Source organism: Oncorhynchus mykiss, chromosome 16 (assembly GCF_057628025.1).
Source record: "Oncorhynchus mykiss isolate SJ-2025 chromosome 16, ASM5762802v1, whole genome shotgun sequence".
Lineage (NCBI taxonomy): Eukaryota > Metazoa > Chordata > Actinopteri > Salmoniformes > Salmonidae > Oncorhynchus > Oncorhynchus mykiss.
In genome coordinates, this window is record NC_143037.1 from 31507401 (window position 1) to 31528822 (window position 21422).

Here is a 21422-nt window from a genome sequence, read left to right on the forward strand (position 1 = left end):
ATTAATGCCCTGTATAAATAACTAAGTACTCAAGTTAATTTCCTATTGTAGATTTCTGAGATATACTGTAGGTAAGTTAGACCCAAAGTAAGAGTGTGGAACTAATAATACCAATGTCTGCCAAGTGGCATATATTATATCTACAGTATTAATATATTATTACTATTATTCCCTAGATGCCTTTGTTGGAGGGGCGATCGGCCTGCTTTTTGCCTACATCTGCTACCGACAGCACTACCCTCCGTTCCTGCACATGGACTGCCACCTGCCTTATGCCAGTCTGGACAAAGCCCCCCACCTCATTTCTGCCCAGGGCGATCCTCGGGTCCTGCCCACTGAGAACGCCACCAGCCTGCCTCTGAAGGGAATGACGGAGGGGCCTGTATGACTCCTGCCCACCCCTACCTCCAGACAGTCTCTAACCCCACCCTCACCCCAGGACCACCCAACCCGCTCCCCCTCTCACTAACTGTAGATGACTAGCTAGCACTTACATATACCAGTGGACAGTGCTGTACCCCCCCTCCCTCTCTCAGTCTTTCTCCCTGTCTCTCACCTCCCTCCATCCTAACCCTTTGTTTGTTTTGCCTGCCGGAATCAGCACCCTTTCAGTGGTCTTTATTTAGAGAGGCTGTGTATGTATGGCATCTGGGAATATAGGACAACACTGCTGGAGCAAAAAGGCAAAGCCCTAACCCAACATTAAATGGCTAGGATGTTCATTACAAGTTGTTGCTCAACATTTTATTTACTGCTCACTTTAGGAGAATGGAGTTAGCTGGTATAGCGGTTGGTATCAATTTGATGTAGAGTTGGATGGAAAGCAGAGCGCCTGGTGGTAAATGCCATTAAATGTCACAGCAATGAGGTGTGTTAGATGTCACACAGCTCCCCAATTTGATTTATGAGATATCTAATCGCTTTGTCAGTGATGGAATTCACACTACAAAATCTGATAGCTCACACATTTCTTACTTTGAGAGAACACATCAACTATAATGGCCAGATGTATGGTCACTAATGTTGTCCAAACTGTATTCTATTATTATTCAATTAGCCTTGGTCTTACACCCACAGACGTTGTTTTTGCATTGTTCACATCTCTCCTACTGCTGGTTTTCCATGGAAACAGAATGATAAATATAACACCAATAGGTCATTATCAATAAAACGTCACAATAGCAACCGACTTGGCTGCTGGGGGGGAAAGGAGACTCCCAGTTCCGCTAAAACCATTGACAACTATGTGCCGTTTTCAAGGAATTGTTAAATAAATGTTATTGCTATTTGGTTTTAATATCACATTTAGCTCTATCATCAGAGGTTTACAGCAATCAGTAGACATAATTTCAACAACATCAAGGGCTCCCGAGTGGCACAGCGGTCTAAGGCACTGTTTGATTCCAGGCTGTATCACAACTGGCCGTGATTGGGAGTCCCATAGGACTGCGCACAATTGGCCCAGAGTCGTCCGGGTTAGGGTTTATCCGGGGTAGGTTGTCATTGTAAATAAGAATTTGTTCTTAAATAAAGGTTAACTAGGCAATTCAGTGAAGTTAAATAAAATAAAATGTATGTATTTTCAGACACGTGAGGGTAGCCAGATCCATTTGGCATTTAGCTAAATAGCTAAAGCAAACAACGTGTCATTTAGCTTTCTTCATCGGAGATTAGGCTTTTGGAAAGAGCTTGACATCACACTGGTAAAGTTGTCAGTCAGACTACTGTCATCACCACTATAGAAGGAAAGCAAAATCAAACAATATTTGGAAATAGCCACCTAATTTATCCCCTGAAAGTTATTTTGTTAACTAGCCATATTGACGTGATTTGTTATTAGTTAGCTAGCCAATTTAATGTGGTCCCATCAATCAATATAGCCTATCATGTCTGTCAGCAGCAAACGTGATTAAACATTATTTAAAAGGGATAATGTTAGCTACTTTGCAAAGTAGGCCTACGTTAGTTGGTGAAAAAGTACATTAGGTCTACTTACCGCTATGTTTAGCCGAATGTACAAAGTTTCTATCTGTAGCTTACAAAATAAACATTATCAGCTAACAGTAACATTACATCGGCATATGCACCCATCTGCTGCTTGACAGGCAGACGCCACAAACCATGGGAAACTAACCTCATTACTCGTCAGGTATAATTTACTTTTAATTTATATCACTTCAAACATCCAACTAATAGTGACCAATATTGAGAGATATCGTGAGTCTACCCTTACATACACTATATATACAAAAGTATGTGGACACCCGTTCAAATTAGTGCATTCAGATATTTCAGGAAAAAACAAGTGGCTGACAGGTGTATAAAACTGAGCACACAGCCATGCAATCTCCATAGACAAATATTGGCCTTTACTGAAGAGACTTTCAATGTGGTACCGTCATAGGATGCCACCTTTCCAACAAGTCAGTTCGTCAAATTTCTGCCCTGCTAGAGCTGCCCCGATCAACTGTAAGTGCTGTTAATGTGAAGTGGAAACGTCTAGGAGCAACAATGGCTCAGCCACAAAGTGTTAGGCCACACAAGCTCACAGAATGGGACCACCAAGTGCTGAAGCGAGTAAAAATCATCTGTCCTCTGTCGCAACACTCACTACTGAGTTCCAAACTGAAGTTTGACGGACGAATGGGGGTTCGGCAGATGCCAGGAGGATGCTACCTGCCCGAATGCATAGTTCCAACTGTAAAGTTTGGCGGAGGAGGAATAATGGTCTGGGGCTGTTTTTCATGGTTCGGGCTAGGCACCTGAGTTCCAGTGAAGGGAAATATTTACACTACTGCATACAATGACATTCTAGACGATTCTGTGCTTCCAGCTTTGTGGCAACAGTTTGGGGAAGGATGAAAATGCCCCTGTGGACAAAGCGAAGTCCATACAGAAATGGATTGTCGAGATCTCAACCTCATCGAACACCTTTGGGATGACTTGGACCTAACAACTTCAGAGCCCGACCTCACTAATACTCTTGTGGCTGAATATGGAAGCAAGTTCCCACAGCAATGTTCCAACATCAAGTAGAAAGCTTTTCCAGAAGAGTGAAGGATGTAATAGCAGCAAAAGGGGGACTAGCCCAACTTAATGCCCAGGATTTTGGAATGAGATGTTCGACGAGCAGTTGTCCAAGTACTTTTGGTCATGTAGTGTATTTAAAATTACATGATCAATTTATGTTTAATGATCATGAAAAGCATGCAGGTACTTGCTGTAGGTTTATAACTCTAATGATAAACTAAATGTGCACAATTGTTCTGAATGGAGTAATTTGATATTTGCTCTTCAGGAGGTGATGATATTACATTTATTTCACAATCCCTTGAAAACAACATGCAGTTGTCAATGGTTTTAGTGGAGCTGTGGGTCTCCTTGCTCCCCAGCAGGCAAATGGAACACTCAACACCTTATTGTGATGTTTATTGATAACGAGCTTTACATTCATGGCGAGAAGCGCTTTTTGATGACAAAGCTAATCTTATTCCCAGTTCCGTTTCTTTCTCTTTTCTCAACTCCTCCCATTCTGTCTGTGTTTCTTAATTAACATCCAGTTGCTCTATTTTTCACATTGTTCTCATGTCATATTTCATCTCTCCATGACACTTCTCACTTTTCTTTATCTCTCTCTCTCCCTCCATCTCCACCTGCTCCCTTTCCTGCACGCTCTCTCACTTAGTAATATCTCCCCCTTGCCCTGGCTGACTGTGTGTTTTAAACCTCTGAAGGATGAGACCCTTTTTTCCCCTAAAATGACATACCCTAACTGCCTGTAGCTCAGGACCTGAAGCAGGAATATGCATATTCTTGATAAAATCTGGAAATAAACGCCTTGAAGTTTGTGAAAATGTTAAATCAATGTAGGAGAATATAACACATTAGATCTGGTAAAAGATAATACAAAGAAAACACCAAACGTTTTGTTTTATTTTTTGTACCATCACCTTTGAAATGCAAGAGAATTCCAGCCCAGACAAAATGTTGATTTTGGCCACTAGATGGCAGCAGTCTACGTGCAAAGTTTTAGACTGATCCAATGAACCATTGCATTTCTGTCGAAAATGTTGTATCAAGACTACCTAAATGTGCCTAATTGGTTTATTAATACATGTTCAAGTTCATAATTGTGCACTCTCCTCAAACAATAGCATGGTATTGTTTCACTGTAATAGCTACTGTAAATTGGACAGTGCAGTTAGATTAACACCAATTTAAGCTTTCTGCCAATATCAGATATGTCTACGTCCTGGGAAATGTTCTTGTTACTTATGACCTCATGCTAATCTCATTAGCCTACGTTAGCTCAACTGTCTGCGTGCGACCCACCGATCCAGTAGAGGTTAACATTTCCTGCACTAAGGTTGATCTTAGATTTGAATACAAATTAAAGCTCATTGAGGGAAATCAATAACAGGCATAGTGGACGTGCATTGAACCAGGCATGTATACCAATCTGATTCTGCATTAATCCTCAGGACAAGCCAAGCATTGCAAATGGATTATTGCCTCACAAAAGGAATTGTAATTTAGAATTATGGTAGGGCCCTTAGAAGGAGCAGCCATTGCTCATTATTGTGTCTTGAATTGTGCCAAGCCTGATTTCATGCCAAATTATACAAACGAATTCTGCGATCTTTTTTTATATTTATCTTTTTTAATTTTTACCTCTTTTTCTCCCCAATTTCGTGGTATCCAATTGTTGTAGTAGCTACTATCTTGTCTCATTGCTACAACTCCCTTACGGGCTCGGGAGAGAAGAAGGTTGAAAGTCATGCGTCCTCCGATACACAACCTAACCAAGCCGCACTGCTTCTTAACACAGCGCGCATCCAACCCGGAAGCCAGCCGCACCAATGCGCCGGAGGAAACACCGTGCACCTGGCCACCCTGGTTAGCGCACACTGCGCCCAGCCCGCCACAGGAGTCGCTGGTGCGCGATGAGACAAGGACACCCCTACCGACCAAGCCCTCCCTAACCCGGGTGACTCTAGGCCAATTGTGCGTCGCCCCACCGGGAGGGTCTCGGCCGGTTACGACAGAGCCTGTGCAGCTGGCGCTGCAGTACAGCGCTGCAGTACAGCGCCCTTAACCACTGTGCCACCCGGGAGGCCCTATTCTGCGATCTTTTTCAGTGAGATAACATACACTATTCCCCATTGTTAATCGTCAAACTAAGAATAATTGGTATATAATTGGTATATTTCCTTTACTGCTTTACTGCTGAAGCATACTGTACCATTGCTGTGGCATTATAGGGTGAGCTGAGCTGGACTTCTGCATCTTATGTAACCTACTTGATGCCCCATCCAGCCCTATTAACCATAACGCAGAGCGAGGGATACCAATCGTGCACCCAAGTCCACCAAAATAGGAAAACAAAACACAAAAAGGGTTATTTGTTTGTCCCCATAGGAGAACCCTTTGTCGTTGAAAAAGGTTCTACTTAGAACCTTTTAATGGTGAAAGGTTTCCACTTAGAACCAAAATGTTTTATAGAATGTTTTAGAGGATCCTCCTATGGTGAAAATTAAAGAATCCTATGGTTCTAAGTGGCACATACTTTTATAAGAGTGTTAGTCTCTGCAGCCCCAAACCAGTCTGACTCTGTTCTGCAATGATTAGTCAATGGTTTGCATTGTCCTGAAAGTGTATCTCTTGTCCTGAAGCTACATACTGTAAGAGAGAGCTGGGTTATTTTCCATTTTGGCTTTGAGGGCAAGATAAGAATCACATACATGGTGAACAATCTGACACATGCTGGAAGCGGGAACCCCTCAACAACAGCCGCTGAAAAGGCAGTGCGCAAAATTCAAAAATATTTTAAAGAAATATTGAACTTTCACAAGTACAATACACCAAATTAAATCTTAACTTCCTGTTAATCTACCCATCGTGTCCGATTTCAAAAAGACTTTACAGCGAAAGCACACCATATGATTATGTTAGGTCAGAGCCTAGTGACAAAAAAAACATACAGCCATTTTCCAGACAAAGAGAGGAGTCACAAAAGCAGAAATAGAGATAAAATTAATCACTAACCTTTGATGATCTTCATCAGATGGCACTCATAGGACTTCATGTTACACAATACATGTATGTTTTGTTCGATAAAGTTCAAATTTATATCAAAAAAGTTTTAATTGGCACGTTATGTTCAGTAATGTTGTGCCTCAAAAACATCTGGCGAATTTGCAGAGAGCCACATCAATTTACTTATCATATCAACTTTGAAATAAGATACAAGTGTTATCGACAGTGCAACCGCGGTGTCAGATTTCAAAAAAGCTTTATGGAAAAAGCACACCATGCAATAATCTGGGTATACAAAAAAAAAAGGTGCTGAGACACAAAAACAAGCCATACAGATACCTGCCATGTTGTGGAGTCAGTGAAAGTCAGAAATAGCTTTATAAATATTCACTGATGAATCTTCATCAGATTGAACTCACAGGAATCCCAGTTCTACAATAAATGTTTGTTTTGTTCGATAAAGTCCATCATTTATGTCCAAATACCTCCTTTTGTTAGCGCTTTTGGTTCACAAATCCAAACTCACAATGCGCGGGCATTTCCAGGAGAAAGTTCAGACGAAAAGTCCAAGAAGTTATATTACAGTTCGTAGAAACATTTCAAACGATGTATAGAATCAATCTTTAGGATGTTTTTATCAGAAATCTTCAATAATGTTTCAACCAAAATGCAATGGAATGCAGGTCGCTCTCACGGCCACGCGCGTGATCTTCTGCCAGACAGGGTTCAAGGTTCTAAAGACTGTTGACATCTATTGGAAGCCTTAGGAAGTGCAATATGTCCCTGTGTATTGGATAGGCAATGAGGCTTTTGCCTGCCATATGAGTTCTGTTATGCTCACAGACATCATTCAAACAGTTTTAGAAACTTCAGAATGCTTTCTATCCAAATCTACTAATAGTATGGATATTTTGGCTTCTGGGCTTTAGAAAGCAGGCAATTTACTCTGGGCATGCTTTTCATCCGTGAAAATGCTGCCGCCTATCCCAAACAGGTTAAAGTGTATGACTGTGTACAGTGGCTTGCGAAACTATTCACACTCTTGCCATTTTTCCTCTTTTGTTGCCTTACAGCCTGGAAATAAAATTGATTTTTGGAGGGGTTTGTATCAATTGATGTACACAAAATGCCTACCACTTTGAAGATGCATAATATTTTTTATTGTGAAACAAACAAGAAATAAGACAAAAAAGGAAAACTTGAGTTTTCTATTCACTCCCCCACCAAAGTCACCTTTTGCAGCAATTACAGCTGCAAGTCTCTTGGGGTATGTCTCTATAATCTTGGCACATCTAGCCACTGGGATTCTTACCCATTCATCAAGGAAAAACTGCTCCAGCTCCTTCAAGTTGGATGGGTTCCGCTGGTGTACAGCAATGTTTAAGTCATACCACAGATTCTCAATTGGATTGACGTCTGGGATTTGACTAGCCCATTCCAAGACATTTAAATGTTTCCCCTTAAACCACTCGAGTGTTGCTTTAGCAGTATGCTTAGGTTCATTGTCCTGCTGGAGGTGAAACTCCATCCCAGTCTCAAATCTCTGGAAGACTGAAACAGGTTCCCTCAAGAATTTCCCTGTACTTAGTGCCATCCATCATTCATTCAATTCTGACCCGTTTCCCAGTCCCTGCCCTGCCCTGTTATTCTCGGAGTGATGAGAAGTGTTGGATTTGCGCCAGACTTGTTGGCTAAAAACCTCAATTTTAGTCTCATCTGGCCGGAGTACCTTCTTCCATACAGTGCCTTGCGAAAGTATTCGGCCCCTTTGAACTTTGCGACCTTTTGCCACATTTCAGGCTTCAAACATAAAGATATAAAACTGTATTCTTACAGCTGTAATCGCAGCAAAAGGTGGCACTACAAAGTATTAACTTAAGGGGGCTGAATAATTTTGCACGCCCAATTTTTTAGTTTTTGATTTGTTAAAAAAGTTTGAAATATCCAATAAATGTCGTTCCACTTCATGATTGTGTCCCACTTGTTGTTGATTCTTCACAAAAAATACAGTTTTATATCTTTGTTTGAAGCCTGAAATGTGGCAAAAAGGTCGCAAAGTTCAAGAGGGCCGAATACTTTCGCAAGGCACTGTATGTTTGGGGAGTCTCCCATATGCCTTTTGGTGAACACCAAACTTGTTTGCTTAATTTTTTCTGTCAGCAATTACTTTTTTTCTGGCCACTCTTCTGTGAAGCCCAGCTCTGTGGAGTGTATGGCTTAAAGTGGTTCTATGGACAGCTACTCCAATCTCCGCTGTGGAGCTTTGTAGCTTCTTCAATGTTATATTTTGTCTCTTTGTTGCCTCTCTGATTAAATCCCTCCTTGCCTGGTCCGTGAGTTTTGGTGGGCGGCCCTTGGCAGGTTTGTTGTGGTGCCATTTTCTTTCCATTTTTTAATAAAGGATTTAATGGTGCTCTGTGGGATGTTCAAAGTTTCGGATATGTTTTTCTAACCCAACCCTGATCTGGACTTCTCCACAACTTTGTCCCTGACCTGTTTGGACAGCTCCTTGGTCTTGGTGGTGCCCTTTGCTTAGTGGTGTTGCAGACTCTGGGGCCTTTCAGAACAAGTGTATATATACTGAGATCATGTGACAGATCATGTGACACTTAGATTGCACACAGGTGAACTTTATTCAACTAATTATGTGTCTTCTGAAGGCAATTGATGGCACCAGATCTTATTTAGGGGCTTCATAGCAAAGGGGGTGAATATATATGCATGCACCACTTTTAATTTTTTTATTATCTTTTTAAACAAGTAATTTTTTTTTCATTTCACATCACCAATTTGGACTATTTTGTGTATGTCCATTACATTAAATCCAAATAAAAATCCATTTAAATTACAGGGTGTAATACAACAAAATAGGAAAAACACCAAGGGGGATGAATTTGTTTGCAAGGCACGGTGTGCATGTGTGTCTAATTGTGTGTGTTGAAAGAGTCCACCAGCATGTTGGACTTGGACTTTGCTTTTTGTCCAATAACATTACAACACAAAGCTAACCAATTTAGGCATGAGCCTATCCTTACGTCCCATGATGGATAGGACTGTGTATAGGTGCTAAACAGTGGACACCATCAGCCAATCCATGTGGAGTTCTGAGCACGTCTTGATGCTAGTCATCAGCCATGCTAAACGTTGACCCAGCTAATGCACAACAGTCTAGAACTTTTCTGTAACATCAAGTTTGTCTTTGCACCACTGATTGCATTGAAAGTTTTTGCAGGTATGAGTATCCTTGATTGAGGACTTTTGAGACCTGAAGCATTTAGTCAAGTTACAATTTGTTGATGCTGCTGGGAGCATTGTCATGACATATCAGAAATGTGTTTGGATTGTTAAAGTGATGTATGGACTATGGACTGCCTGTTGGAGCCACAAAGTACTGCAACTTATTTTCTTAATGTAACATTTATTATTTGCAGCAAAAAAGTCTGTGGCTTGAAAATATATATATCAAGTTGGAAAAAAGTAGGTAACTGAAAGTAGTGATTGTGGATAAATATTCAAGGGTGAAATTGCTGTTAATTAGAGTAGAATTATGTTTGCTTCGTTTCACCAACATTTTATTTATAAATTACTTCTAATCTGAATTTTGTATTTAAAAAAAAATCATTTTCATTTTGAAAAGGTAACCAAACTGATGTTGAATAGCCATCTATGTGGAAAAAAGTATCATTATTGACCATGGCATGAAAATAAAATTGTATATGGATAAGCATGTCTGGCCTTGAGAGCACTTTGAAAATGTGTTTTCCTGTTTATATACTTTATGTGCAACAATGGACCATCTGCCGCTGTGTGAAAATCATCTATGAACAGAGATCGGAAAAATATGCTCATGTGCGCTTCTTTTGTTTATAAGTGGGACTCTACAGACCTTCCATTTGTGGCTAAGGAAGCTTTTAGTGTTACAACATCAACAAGCAGCCATTTTGAAAACAGAGAGAAACCCCAATGTTTTAGGATGTTAATAGAAACTATACTTAGACTATATAGATTTTATAATATACAGTGCCTTCGGAAAGTATTCAAAGCCCTTGACTTTTTACACATTTTGTTACGTTACAGCCTTATTCTAAAAAAAAATGTAATCTTTTTTTTCCCTCATCAATCTACACACAATACCCCATAACGGAAATATCACGTTTACATAACTCTTCAGACCCCTTACAGCAATTACAGCCTCGAGTCTTCTTTGGTATGACACTACAAGCTTGGCACACCTGTATTTAGGGAGTTTCTCCCATTCTTCTCTGCAGATCCTCTCAAGCTCTGTCAGGTTGGATGGGGAGCGTTGTTGCACAGCTATTTTCAGGTCTCTCCAGAGATGTTCGAACAGGTTCAAGTCCGTGCTCTGGCTGGGCCACTTAACGACATTCAGAGACTTATCCCGAAGACACTCACTCTTGCTTTGTCTTGGCTGTGTGCTTAGGGTCGTTGTCCCTGACCAAGGCCATTTTCCCCCGATTGCTCAGTTTGGTCGGGCCGGCCAGCTCTAGGAAGTGTCTTGGTGGTTTGAAACTTCTTCCATTTAAGAATGATGGAGGCCACTGTGTTCTTGGGGACCTTCAATGCTGCAGAAATGTTTTGTTATCCTTCCCCAGATCTTGGCCTCAACACAATCCTGTTCTGCGCTCTACAGACAATTCCTTCAACCTCATGGCTTGATTTTTAATCTGACATGCACTGTCAACTGAGGGACCTTAGATAGACAGGTGTGTGCCTTTCGAAATCATGTCCAATCAATTGAATTTGCCACAGGTGGACTCCAATCAAGTTGTAGAAACATCTCAAGGATGATCAATGGAAAGAGAATGCACCTGAGTTCAAATCTGAGGCTCATAGCAAAGGGTCTGAATACTTATGTAAATAAGGTATCTCTGTTTTTTATTTATAATAAATGTGACAAAATACATCTAAAACCTGTTTTCACTTTGTCACTATGGGGTATTGTGTGAAGATTAAGGAGGATTATGATTAACAAAATGTGGAAAAAGTCAAGGGGTCTGAATACTTTTCAAAGGCACTGAATATTATTACAATATATTATACTATATCATTTGCAACTGAACAATTGTATACTGCATGTCCACATTTGAAATAGAATGTGTTCTTGTCAGTTCTAACCTGGTTAGATATGTTATAATATTTTTCAATGGACTCACTGTCAGATGAGAAGGTTACTTGTGTGTGTTAATCTCTGTTCTCAGTGAAGGTGTGTGTGTGTGTTGTGTTGTTCTACATCAGTACAGCTGCCCTCTTATTTGGGGTGTTTCCAATAAACATGATAACATGCTCATGAATGTGGTCTCTTCGATTTTGTGTTCACATGTCAAGTGTAAAATGTAGGAATTTTTGCAGTGTGTTTTGGAATGGGTGTGAGTATACTGTGTTAGAAGTATTTGTGTAAGTGGCATGAGTAGTGAGTGAGGCAGGGCAGGTAGAGTGGCTTGCGAAAGTTTTCACTGCCCTTGGAATTTTTCCTATTTTGTTGCCTTACAAACTAGAATTAAAATGTATTTTGGGGGGGGTTGTATCATTTGATTTACACAACACTTTGAAGATGCAAGATATTTTTATTGTGAAACGAACAAGAAATAAGACAAAAAAAGAACTTTTGAGCGTGCATAACTATTCACCCCCCCCCCTACTTTGTAGAGCTACCTTTTGCAGAAATTACAGCTGCAAGTCTCTTGGAGTATGTCTCTATAAGCTTGGCACATCCAGTCACTGGGATTTTTTCCCATTCTTCAAGGCAAAACTGCACCAGTTCCTTCAAGTTGGATGGGTTCCGCTGGTGTACAGCAATCTTTAGGTCATACCACAGATTCTCAACTGAATTGAGGTCTGGGATTTGACTTGGCCATTCAAATCAAATCAAATTTTATTTGTCACATACACATGGTTAGCAGATGTTAATGCGAGTGTAGCGAAACGCTTGTGCTTCTAGTTCCGACAATTCAGTAATAACCAACAAGTAATCTAACTAACAATTCCAAAACTACTGTCTTGTACACAGTGTAAGGCGATAAAGAATATGTACATAAGGATATATGAATGAGTGATGGTACAGAGCAGCATAGGCAAGATACAGTAGATGGTATCGAGTACAGTATATACATATGAGATGAGTATGTAAACAAAGTGGCATAGTTAAAGTGGCTAGTGATACATGTATTACATAAGGATACAGTCGATGATATAGAGTACAGTATAAACGTATGCATATGAGATGAATAATGTAGGGTAAGTAACATTATATAAGGTAGCATTGTTTAAAGTGGCTAGTGATATATTTACATCATTTCCCATCAATTCCCATTATTAAAGTGACTGGAGTTGAGTCAGTGTCAGTGTGTTGGCAGCAGCCACTCAATGTTAGTGGTGGCTGTTTAACAGTCTGATGGCCTTGAGATAGAAGCTGTTTTTCAGTCTCTCGGTCCCAGCTTTGATGCACCTGTACTGACCTCGCCTTCTGGATGATAGCGGGGTGAACAGGCAGTGGCTCGGGTGGTTGATGTCCTTGATGATCTTTATGGCCTTCCTGTAACATCGGGTGGTGTAGGTGTCCTGGAGGGCAGGTAGTTTGCCCCTGGTGATGCGTTGTGCAGACCTCACTACCCTCTGGAGAGCCTTACGGTTGAGGGCGGAGCAGTTGCCGTACCAGGCGGTGATACAGCCCGCCAGGATGCTCTCGATTGTGCATCTGTAGAAGTTTGTGAGTGCTTTTGGTGACAAGCCAAATTTCTTCAGCCTCCTGAGGTTGAAGAGGCGCTGCTGCGCCTTCTTCACAATGCTGTCTGTGTGAGTGGACCAATTCAGTTTGTCTGTGATGTGTATGCCGAGGAACTTAAAACTTGCTACCCTCTCCACTACTGTTCCATCGATGTGGATAGGGGGGTGTTCCCTCTGCTGTTTCCTGAAGTCCACAATCATCTCCTTAGTTTTGTTGACGTTGAGTGTGAGGTTATTTTCCTGACACCACACTCCGAGGGCCCTCACCTCCTCCCTGTAGGCCGTCTCGTCGTTGTTGGTAATCAAGCCTACCACTGTTGTGTCGTCCGCAAACTTGATGATTGAGTTGGAGGCGTGCGTGGCCACGCAGTCGTGGGTGAACAGGGAGTACAGGAGAGGGCTCAGAACGCACCCTTGTGGGGCCCCAGTGTTGAGGATCAGCGGGGAGGAGATGTTGTTGCCTACCCTCACCACCTGGGGAACCACCCGTCAGGAAGTCCAGTACCCAGTTGCACAGGGCGGGGTCGAGACCCAGGGTCTCGAGCTTGATGACGAGCTTGGAGGGTACTATGGTGTTGAATGCCGAGCTGTAGTCAATGAACAGCATTCTCACATAGGTATTCCTCTTGTCCAGATGGGTTAGGGCAGTGTGCAGTGTGGTTGAGATTGCATCGTCTGTGGACCTATTTGGGCGGTAAGCAAATTGGAGTGGGTCTAGGGTGTCAGGTAGGGTGGAGGTGATATGGTCCTTGACTAGTCTCTCAAAGCACTTCATGATGACGGAAGTGAGTGCTACGGGGCGGTAGTCGTTTAGCTCAGCTACCTTAGCTTTCTTGGGAACAGGAACAATGTGGCCCTCTTGAAGCATGTGGGAACAGCAGACTGGTATAGGGATTGATTGAATATGTCCGTAAACACACCGGCCAGCTGGTCTGCGCATGCTCTGAGGGCGCGGCTGGGGATGCCGTCTGGGCCTGCAGCCTTGCGAGGATTAACACGTTTAAATGTCTTACTCACCTCGGCTGCAGTGAAGGAGAGACCGCATGTTTTTGTTGCAGGCCGTGTCAGTGGCACTGTATTGTCCTCAAAGCAGGCAAAAAAGTTATTTAGTCTGCCTGGGAGCAAGACATCCTGGTCCGTGACTGGGCTGGATTTCTTCCTGTAGTCCGTGATTGTCTGTAGACCCTGCCACATGCCTCTTGTGTCTGAGCCGTTGGATTGAGATTCTACTTTGTCTCTGTACTGACGCTTAGCTTGTTTGATAGCCTTGCGGAGGGAATAGCTGCACTGTTTGTATTCGGTCATGTTACCAGACACCTTGCCCTGATTAAAAGCAGTGGTTCGCGCTTTCAGTTTCACGCGAATGCTGCCATCAATCCACGGTTTCTGGTTAGGGAATGTTTTAATCGTTGCTATGGGAACGACATCTTCAACGCACGTTCTAATGAACTCACACACCGAATCAGCGTATTCGTCAATATTGTTATCTGACGCAGTCCACGTGATGGAAGCAGTCTTGGAGTGTGGAGTCAGCTTGGTCGGACCAGCGTTGGACAGACCTCAGCGTGGGAGCCTCTTGTTTTAGTTTCTGTCTGTAGGCAGGGATCAACAAAATGGAGTCGTGGTCAGCTTTTCTGAAAGGGGGGCAGGGCAGGGCCTTATATGCGTCGCGGAAGTTAGAGTAACAATGATCCAAGGTCTTTCCACCCCTGGTTGCGCAATCGATATGCTGATAAAATTTAGGGAGTCTTGTTTTCAGATTAGCCTTGTTAAAATCCTCAGCTACAATGAATGCAGCCTCCGGATAAATGGTTTCCAGTTTGCAAAGGGTTAAATAAAGTTTGTCCAGAGCCATCAATGTGTCTGCTTGGGGGGGGATATATACGGCTGTGATTATAATCGAAGAGAATTCTCTTGGTAGATAATGCGGTCTACATTCGAGTGTGAGGAATTCTAAATCAGGTGAACAGAAGGATTTGAGTTCCTGTATGTTTCTTTCATCACACCATGTCACGTTAGCCATAAGGCATACGCCCCCGCCCCTCTTCTTACCAGAAAGAAGTTTGTTTCTGTCGGCGCGATGCATGGAGAAACCCGTTGGCAAGACATTTAAATGTTTCCCCTTAAACCACTCAAGTGTTGTTTTAACAGTATGTTTAGGGTCATTGTCCAGCTGGAGGTGAACCTCAGTCCCAGTCTCAAATGGAAGACTGAAACAGGTTCCCTCAAGAATTTCCCTGTATTTAATGCCCTCCATCATTCATTCAATTCTGACCAGTTTCCCAGTCCCTGCTGATGAAAAACATCCCCACAGAATTATGCTGCCACCACCATGCTTCACTGTGGAGTTGTTCTCGGGTGGTGAGAGGTGTTGGGTTTGCGCCAGACATAGCATTTTCCTTGATGGCCAAAAAGCTCAATTTTAGTCTCATCTGACAAGAGTACTATCTTCCATATGTTTGGGGAGTCTCTCACATGCCTTTTGGCGAACACCAAATGTGTTTGCTTATTTTTTTCTTTAAGCAATGGCTTTTTTTCTGGACACTCTTCCATAAAGCCCAGTTCTGTGGAGTGTACGGCTTAAAGTGGTTATTTGGAAAGATACTCCAATCTCCGCTGTGGAGCTTTGTAGCTCCTTCAAGGTTATCTTTTGTCTGTTTGTTGCCTCTATGATTAAATCCCTCCTTGCCTGGTCCGTGAGTTTTAGTGGGTGGCCCTCTCTTGGCAGGTTTGTTGTGGTGCCATATTCTTTCCATTTTTTAATAATGGATTTAACGGTGCTCCGTGGGATGTTAAAAGTTTCAGATATTTTTATTAACAATCCCTGATCTGTACTTCTCCACAACTTTGTCCCTGACCTGTTTGGAGAGCTCCTTGGTCTTCATGGTGCCACTTGCTTAATGGGTCCCCTTGCTTAGTGGTGTTGCAGACTCTAGGGCCTTTCAGAACAGGTGTATTAAATTGGGTTGTAATGCAACAAAATAGTGCAGAGGACTATGGCATGAAGAGTGCTTGTGTTTGTACTGATTAAAGAGTCTGAATACTTATGTAAATGTAATATATTCATTTTTTTTAAATAAAACAAATAGTTTTTCGAAAACTGTTTTTGCTTTGTCATTATGTTAGATTGTCATTGTGTGTAGATTGATGAGGGGAAAAATGATTTAATCCATTTTAGAATATGGCTGTAACGTAACAAAATGCTGAAAGAATTCAAGGGGTCTGAATACTTTCCGAAGGCACTGTAGATCCCCATACCCCAGCAGCATAGTCAACGACTGGACACACACAGGAAATACACAGCTGGGAATAAGCTCAGTAACCATCTGGGTTGCGCCTGGCACCATACCCTCTTTATTTATCGTTAGTACACCATAAATGAACAATATTCAAAATATTCTGGAGGTCATCTTCTCTCTCAGCAAGGATAACTATTTCATCAGCATACAACAAGATACCCGCAACTTCAAAACCTATTTTAGCATGTTTAAGTTTTATGGCCAAACCATTAAAATACACTGAGTATACCAAACATGAAGAACTCCTTCCTAATATTGAGTTTCTCTCCCTTCTTTTGCCCTCAGAACAGCCCCAATTCATTGGAGCATGGACTCTACAGGGTGTTGAAAGCGTTCCACAGGGATGCTGGCCCATGCTTCCCACAGTTATGTCAAGCTGACTGGATGTCCTTTGGCTGGTGATGTCTTTTGGGTGGTGGACCATTCTTGATACACATGGGAAACTGTTGAGCGTGAAAAACCCAGCAGCGTTACAGTTCTTGACACAAACCGGTGCGCCTGGTGCCATACCCCTTTCAAATGCACTAAAATATTTTGTTGTGCCTATTCACCCTCTGAATGGCACACACACAATCCTTGCCTCAATTGTCCCAGGGCTTAAAATTCCTCCTTATTTAACCTTTCTCCACTTCATCTACACTGATTAAAGTGGATTAAACAGATGACATCGATAGGGGATCATGGCTTTCACCTGGATTCACCTGGTCAGTCTGTCATGGAAAAAGCAGGTGTTGTAATAATGTTTTGTACACTCAGTGTATATATATTCACACAGTTTTGATTAGCCAATGCATGTTAGTGAGTTTTCCCACTCTTTTTTCCGTCAATACTCCATATTCCTGAACAAAATTTGCCACCTCAGCTGAGAACTCCATTCCCTAAATGATCAACAGATGGTGCCACGATAGATTCAACAGTATTCTTGTGATTTAAAAAAATACACTACCAATCAGAAGTTTGGGGTCTCTTAGAAATGTCCTTGTTTTTGAAAGAAAAGCATTTTAAAAAGGCTAATTGATCAAGTGGAAACCATTTTGCAATTATGTTAGCACAGCTCAAACTGACCTTCTTTAGACTAGTTGAGTATCTGGAGCATCAGCATTTGTGGGTTCGATTACAGGCTCAAAATGGCCAGAAACAAAGACCTTTTGAAACTCGTCAGTCTATTCTTGTTCTGAGAAATCAAGGCTATTCCAAGCGAGAAATTGCCAAGAAACTGAATCTCATACAACGCTGTGTACTACTCCCTTCACAGAACAGCACAAACTGTCTCTAAACAGAATAGAAAGCGGAGTGGGAGGCCCCTGTGCACAACTGAGCAAGAGGACAAGTACATGGGAGTGTCTAGTTTGAGAAACAGACTGCCTAGAAGGACAGCATCCCAGATTTGCCTCTACAAACTCCAAAGTTGTCAGTGACAGTCAGATCACAGAAAAAGCTTCATTATGACCACTTCCTTCTGCTTGAATCTTCGAGAAAGGTGTTGCTGATTTAAATAAAACTAATATGTTCTATATTTTACAGCAAACAAAGAGGGAAAGATAACTATACTGAACAAAAACACAGAAAAAACACAACAGGCAACAATTTGCTGGGTTACAGTTCATATGGAAATCAGTCAATTTAAATAAATTCATTGGCCCCAATCTATGGATTTCACATGACTGGGCAGGGGTCGCAGCCAGCCAGACCCACCCATTGGGAAGCCAGCCTCAGCCAATCAGAATAAGTTTCCACACAAAAGGGCTTTATTATTGACAGAAATACTCCCCAAAACTGCACATTTTAGAGTGTCCTTTAATGGCCCCCAGCACAAGGTGCATCTGTGTAATCTGCTTCTTGCTATGCCACAACTATCAGGTGGATGGATTATCTTGGCAAAGGAGAATTGTTCACTAACAGGGATTGAAACTAAATTTGAGAGAAATACGTTTTTTGTGCATATAGAACATTTCCGAGCTCTTGGAACCTAAAACTTTACATATTGTATTTAATTACATTTCATTGACAGAATTACGATTCAGACCATTCGTCTCATTCAAAGTGAGAAATGCAGCATGTCCACATTGGAGTTCTGTTCTAGGTACCGAGCTGAAACCTAGCCACTCTCATATCTTAGCAACAATAGTTGGATAGCTAGCTACCTACACAAGTTTTTAGCTAGCTAGCTAATGTTATATCCTGACAACGTTGACGCTTAATATATTTTTGTTTTCAGCCATATCTAAGCCATATTCAAAATTGAATTCAAGCCAGATAGTCTATATTGAAATTGTATATTTTGTATACCATGTAAAGTTAGTTGCTAGCTAGCTAGCTAGCTATCTAGCAAGGCTCGCGGGTTAGCAGCATCGCACTAGTGTAACCACGACTGTTCTCAGGGCATGCCTGGATTTAGCTAGATATGTTCGGAGTCGCATCGGGACAATTGTAAGCAATTGTAAGCATTTTAGCTAACCCTAACCCTTTTCCTAACCTTAATCTAATTCTCCTAAGCTGTTACGTTAATTCCTCTAAACTGCTGCTTAAACACTAAACACTGCTACAAAAAATGCCAAACCAGCCCGGAGAACAGTCTTGGTTCCCACTAATGCAATACAGCCCCGGGTTCACGTCTCGTCCGAGCAGTCCAGCTATAGCACTAGCTGGCTAGCTAACTTTGACAACTAATTCGATATTAAACTGATTATGGCAAAAAGCAGAGTATGGAATTAGTAATACAAACACCTTACTCTGCTTATCTTAGTCAGCGTATGGTCAAAATCGAAGCAAGCATAGAGACGTATTTGAATACCCATACTAACATACTCTATACTATGTACTTTAACGCGCATACACTCGATCCGTCTGGGAAGTAATTCAACAGAAAGTCTCTGGTTTGTCCACCAGAGATCAAAGTCTTTCGTAGTTGGAGCTGTGTTATAATGGTTTACGTCAGACATACCAATGGTTGTTTGATAGGGAAATGTTCTTTAGAATGTATCTTTCAGAGTACCACCCGGTGGTTCTCGGTCGAGGTTACGAGACTAAAGTATTTAAACAGCTGCAGACTGAATGTTCCTGTGTAGTCTTCATCTTCTTCACTCAAGAATGTTTCAGAGTGTCTAGCCATTCCATACATTTCAGCTCACGCTGTCTGTCTCCCTGGCCTATAGAGTGGTAGCCATTTTAACATAGCTACAGATCCATTCTCTCTGGTCTTTAGTTTTGTAGATTTCTTAACCATTTCAGCATGTGGACTGTAAACTTCAACTCTATGTGGTAGAGCAGGGTCACAAGGTATTATACAGTAAAGTACAACCGGCGAATCAAGAAAGAACATGACTCAGGAAAACCTAGGGGTTTTAAACTTGACACTTGTTTTATTTTAAAATATATTTATTGAATTGACGAAAGGGAGGAAGAGATAACAGAGCAATTAAAGGTGGCCTCCCTGTGAACAGGTGTTTGTTTTGACTATTTTTTATTTTTTATGTTCACCTGGTAACATAATGTTAGACGACGAGACAAAGTAGAGATTGTAGAGTGCTTTCTGAGTTTAATGGAAGAGCTGTAGTCTAGTGAAGGAGACAAAGGATAGTAAGTAAATTGGAAAGTAAGAATTTTGAATTGTTTGATGAATTTTCTACATTTGGCACATTACAGGTTAATCTTAAAACACACGTTCAATGAGTGTGAAGCAGAGGTTGGTATAAAAATATAGAGTAATATTGTTAGGATAGACTACATGTCAACATTTTAATTATCAATGTTTGGTTTCTTTTATTTTCTAAACCTTACGATGTGTGACAGTGATAAAGACATTGAAAAGGAGGATTGATGTAAACTTAATGAGTGTTGACAGTATGTGAATGGTAGTATGTTATTAGTGGGTTTTTTGATAGCACTCTAATGATGCAATAATTTTGTAATAGAAGGTACAAGGTTAAATGATGAGTAGTGCCTTGAGATTATAAAAAAAGATAAGCTGCTGTTGAAAGTGAGCAGGCAGTGGGACATTTGAAGTAAAGGTATGAGAAACATTTTGACAGTTTCTGATTATTGTTGCTTGGTTATAGTTAGGAGACACCGTTGAATTTAAGTAGGAAGTTAATGTATTCTAAAATTATAATCTTTATAAAAATTATAACCATTACGTGGAACAGTGACCAGTAATTAAAGTAGATAAAATAAGTATTGAATACTAAGCTGACAAAACAGGACTAACTTTGAAGGTTAAACATTTTTTTATTTTTACTAAATTAATGCAACAGGTTGCAATGCTTAGGTTACCGGAAAGGGGTTATTGGTTTGTATATTTTAGACAGTGTGGATTCCACTTAATTGAAACACTGTATTCGGGCTTCCAAGTGGCACAGTGGTCTAAGGCACTGCATCTCAGTGTAAGAGCCATCACTGTAGTCCCTGGTTTGAATCCAGGCGAAATCACATCTGGCAGTGATAGAGTCCCATAGGGTGGCGCACAATGGGCCCAGCGTCGTCGGAGATTGGCGGGGTAGAGTGGGGCAAAAAAGTATTTAGTCAGCCACCAATTGTGCAAGTTCTCCTACTTAAAAAGATGAGAGAGGCCTGTAATTTTCATCATAGGTACACTTCAACTATGACAGACAAAATGATTTTAAAAAATCCAGAAAATCACATGGTAGGATTTTTTATGAATTTATTTGCAAATTATGGTGGAAAATAAGTATTTGGTCAATAACAAAGGTTTCTCAATACTTTGTTATATACCCTTTGTTGGCAATGACAGAGGTCAAACGTTTTCTGTAAGTCTTCACAAGGTTTTCACACACTGTTGCTGGTATTTTGGCCCATTCCTCCATGCAGATCTCCTCTAGAGCAGTGATGTTTTGGGGCTGTTGCTGGGCAACATGGACTTTCAACTCCCTTCAAAGATTTTCTATGGGGTTGAAATCTGGAGACTGGCTAGGCCACTCCAGGACCTTGAAATGCTTTTTTACGAAGCCACTCCTTCGTTGCCCGCGGGGTGTTTTTGGATCATTGTCATGCTTCACAGTAGGTATGGTGTTCTTTGGATGCAACTCAGCATTCTTTGTCCTCCAAACACGACGAGTTGAGTTTTTACCAAAAAGTTATATTTTGGTTTTATCTGACCATATTACATTCTCCCAATCTCCTTCTGGATCATCCAAATGCTCTCTAGCAAACTTCAGACGGGCCTGGACATGTACTGGCTTAAGCAGGGGGACACGTCTGGCACTGCAGGATTTGAGTCCCTGGCGGCGTAGTGTGTTACTGATGGTAGGCTTTGTTACTTTGGTCCCAGCTCTCTGCAGTTCATTCACTAGGTCCCCTCATGTGGTTCTGGGATTTTTGTTCACC

At 41.4% G+C, this 21422-nt stretch overlaps 1 protein-coding gene and 1 pseudogene across 1 annotated transcript in view; both read left to right on the forward strand.

The window, feature by feature from the left end:
• Positions 1-6341, forward strand: part of plpp4 (phospholipid phosphatase 4) — a 92360-nt gene extending 86019 nt beyond the window's left edge. The window contains exon 6 of the mRNA XM_036945881.2: positions 177-6341. Coding sequence (XP_036801776.1) covers positions 177-388 — 212 coding nt within the window. The 3' untranslated portion in view covers positions 389-6341. The remainder of the gene's footprint in view (positions 1-176) is intronic.
• LOC110492869 (uncharacterized) overlaps positions 254-21422 on the forward strand; it is a 40411-nt pseudogene continuing 19242 nt past the window's right edge.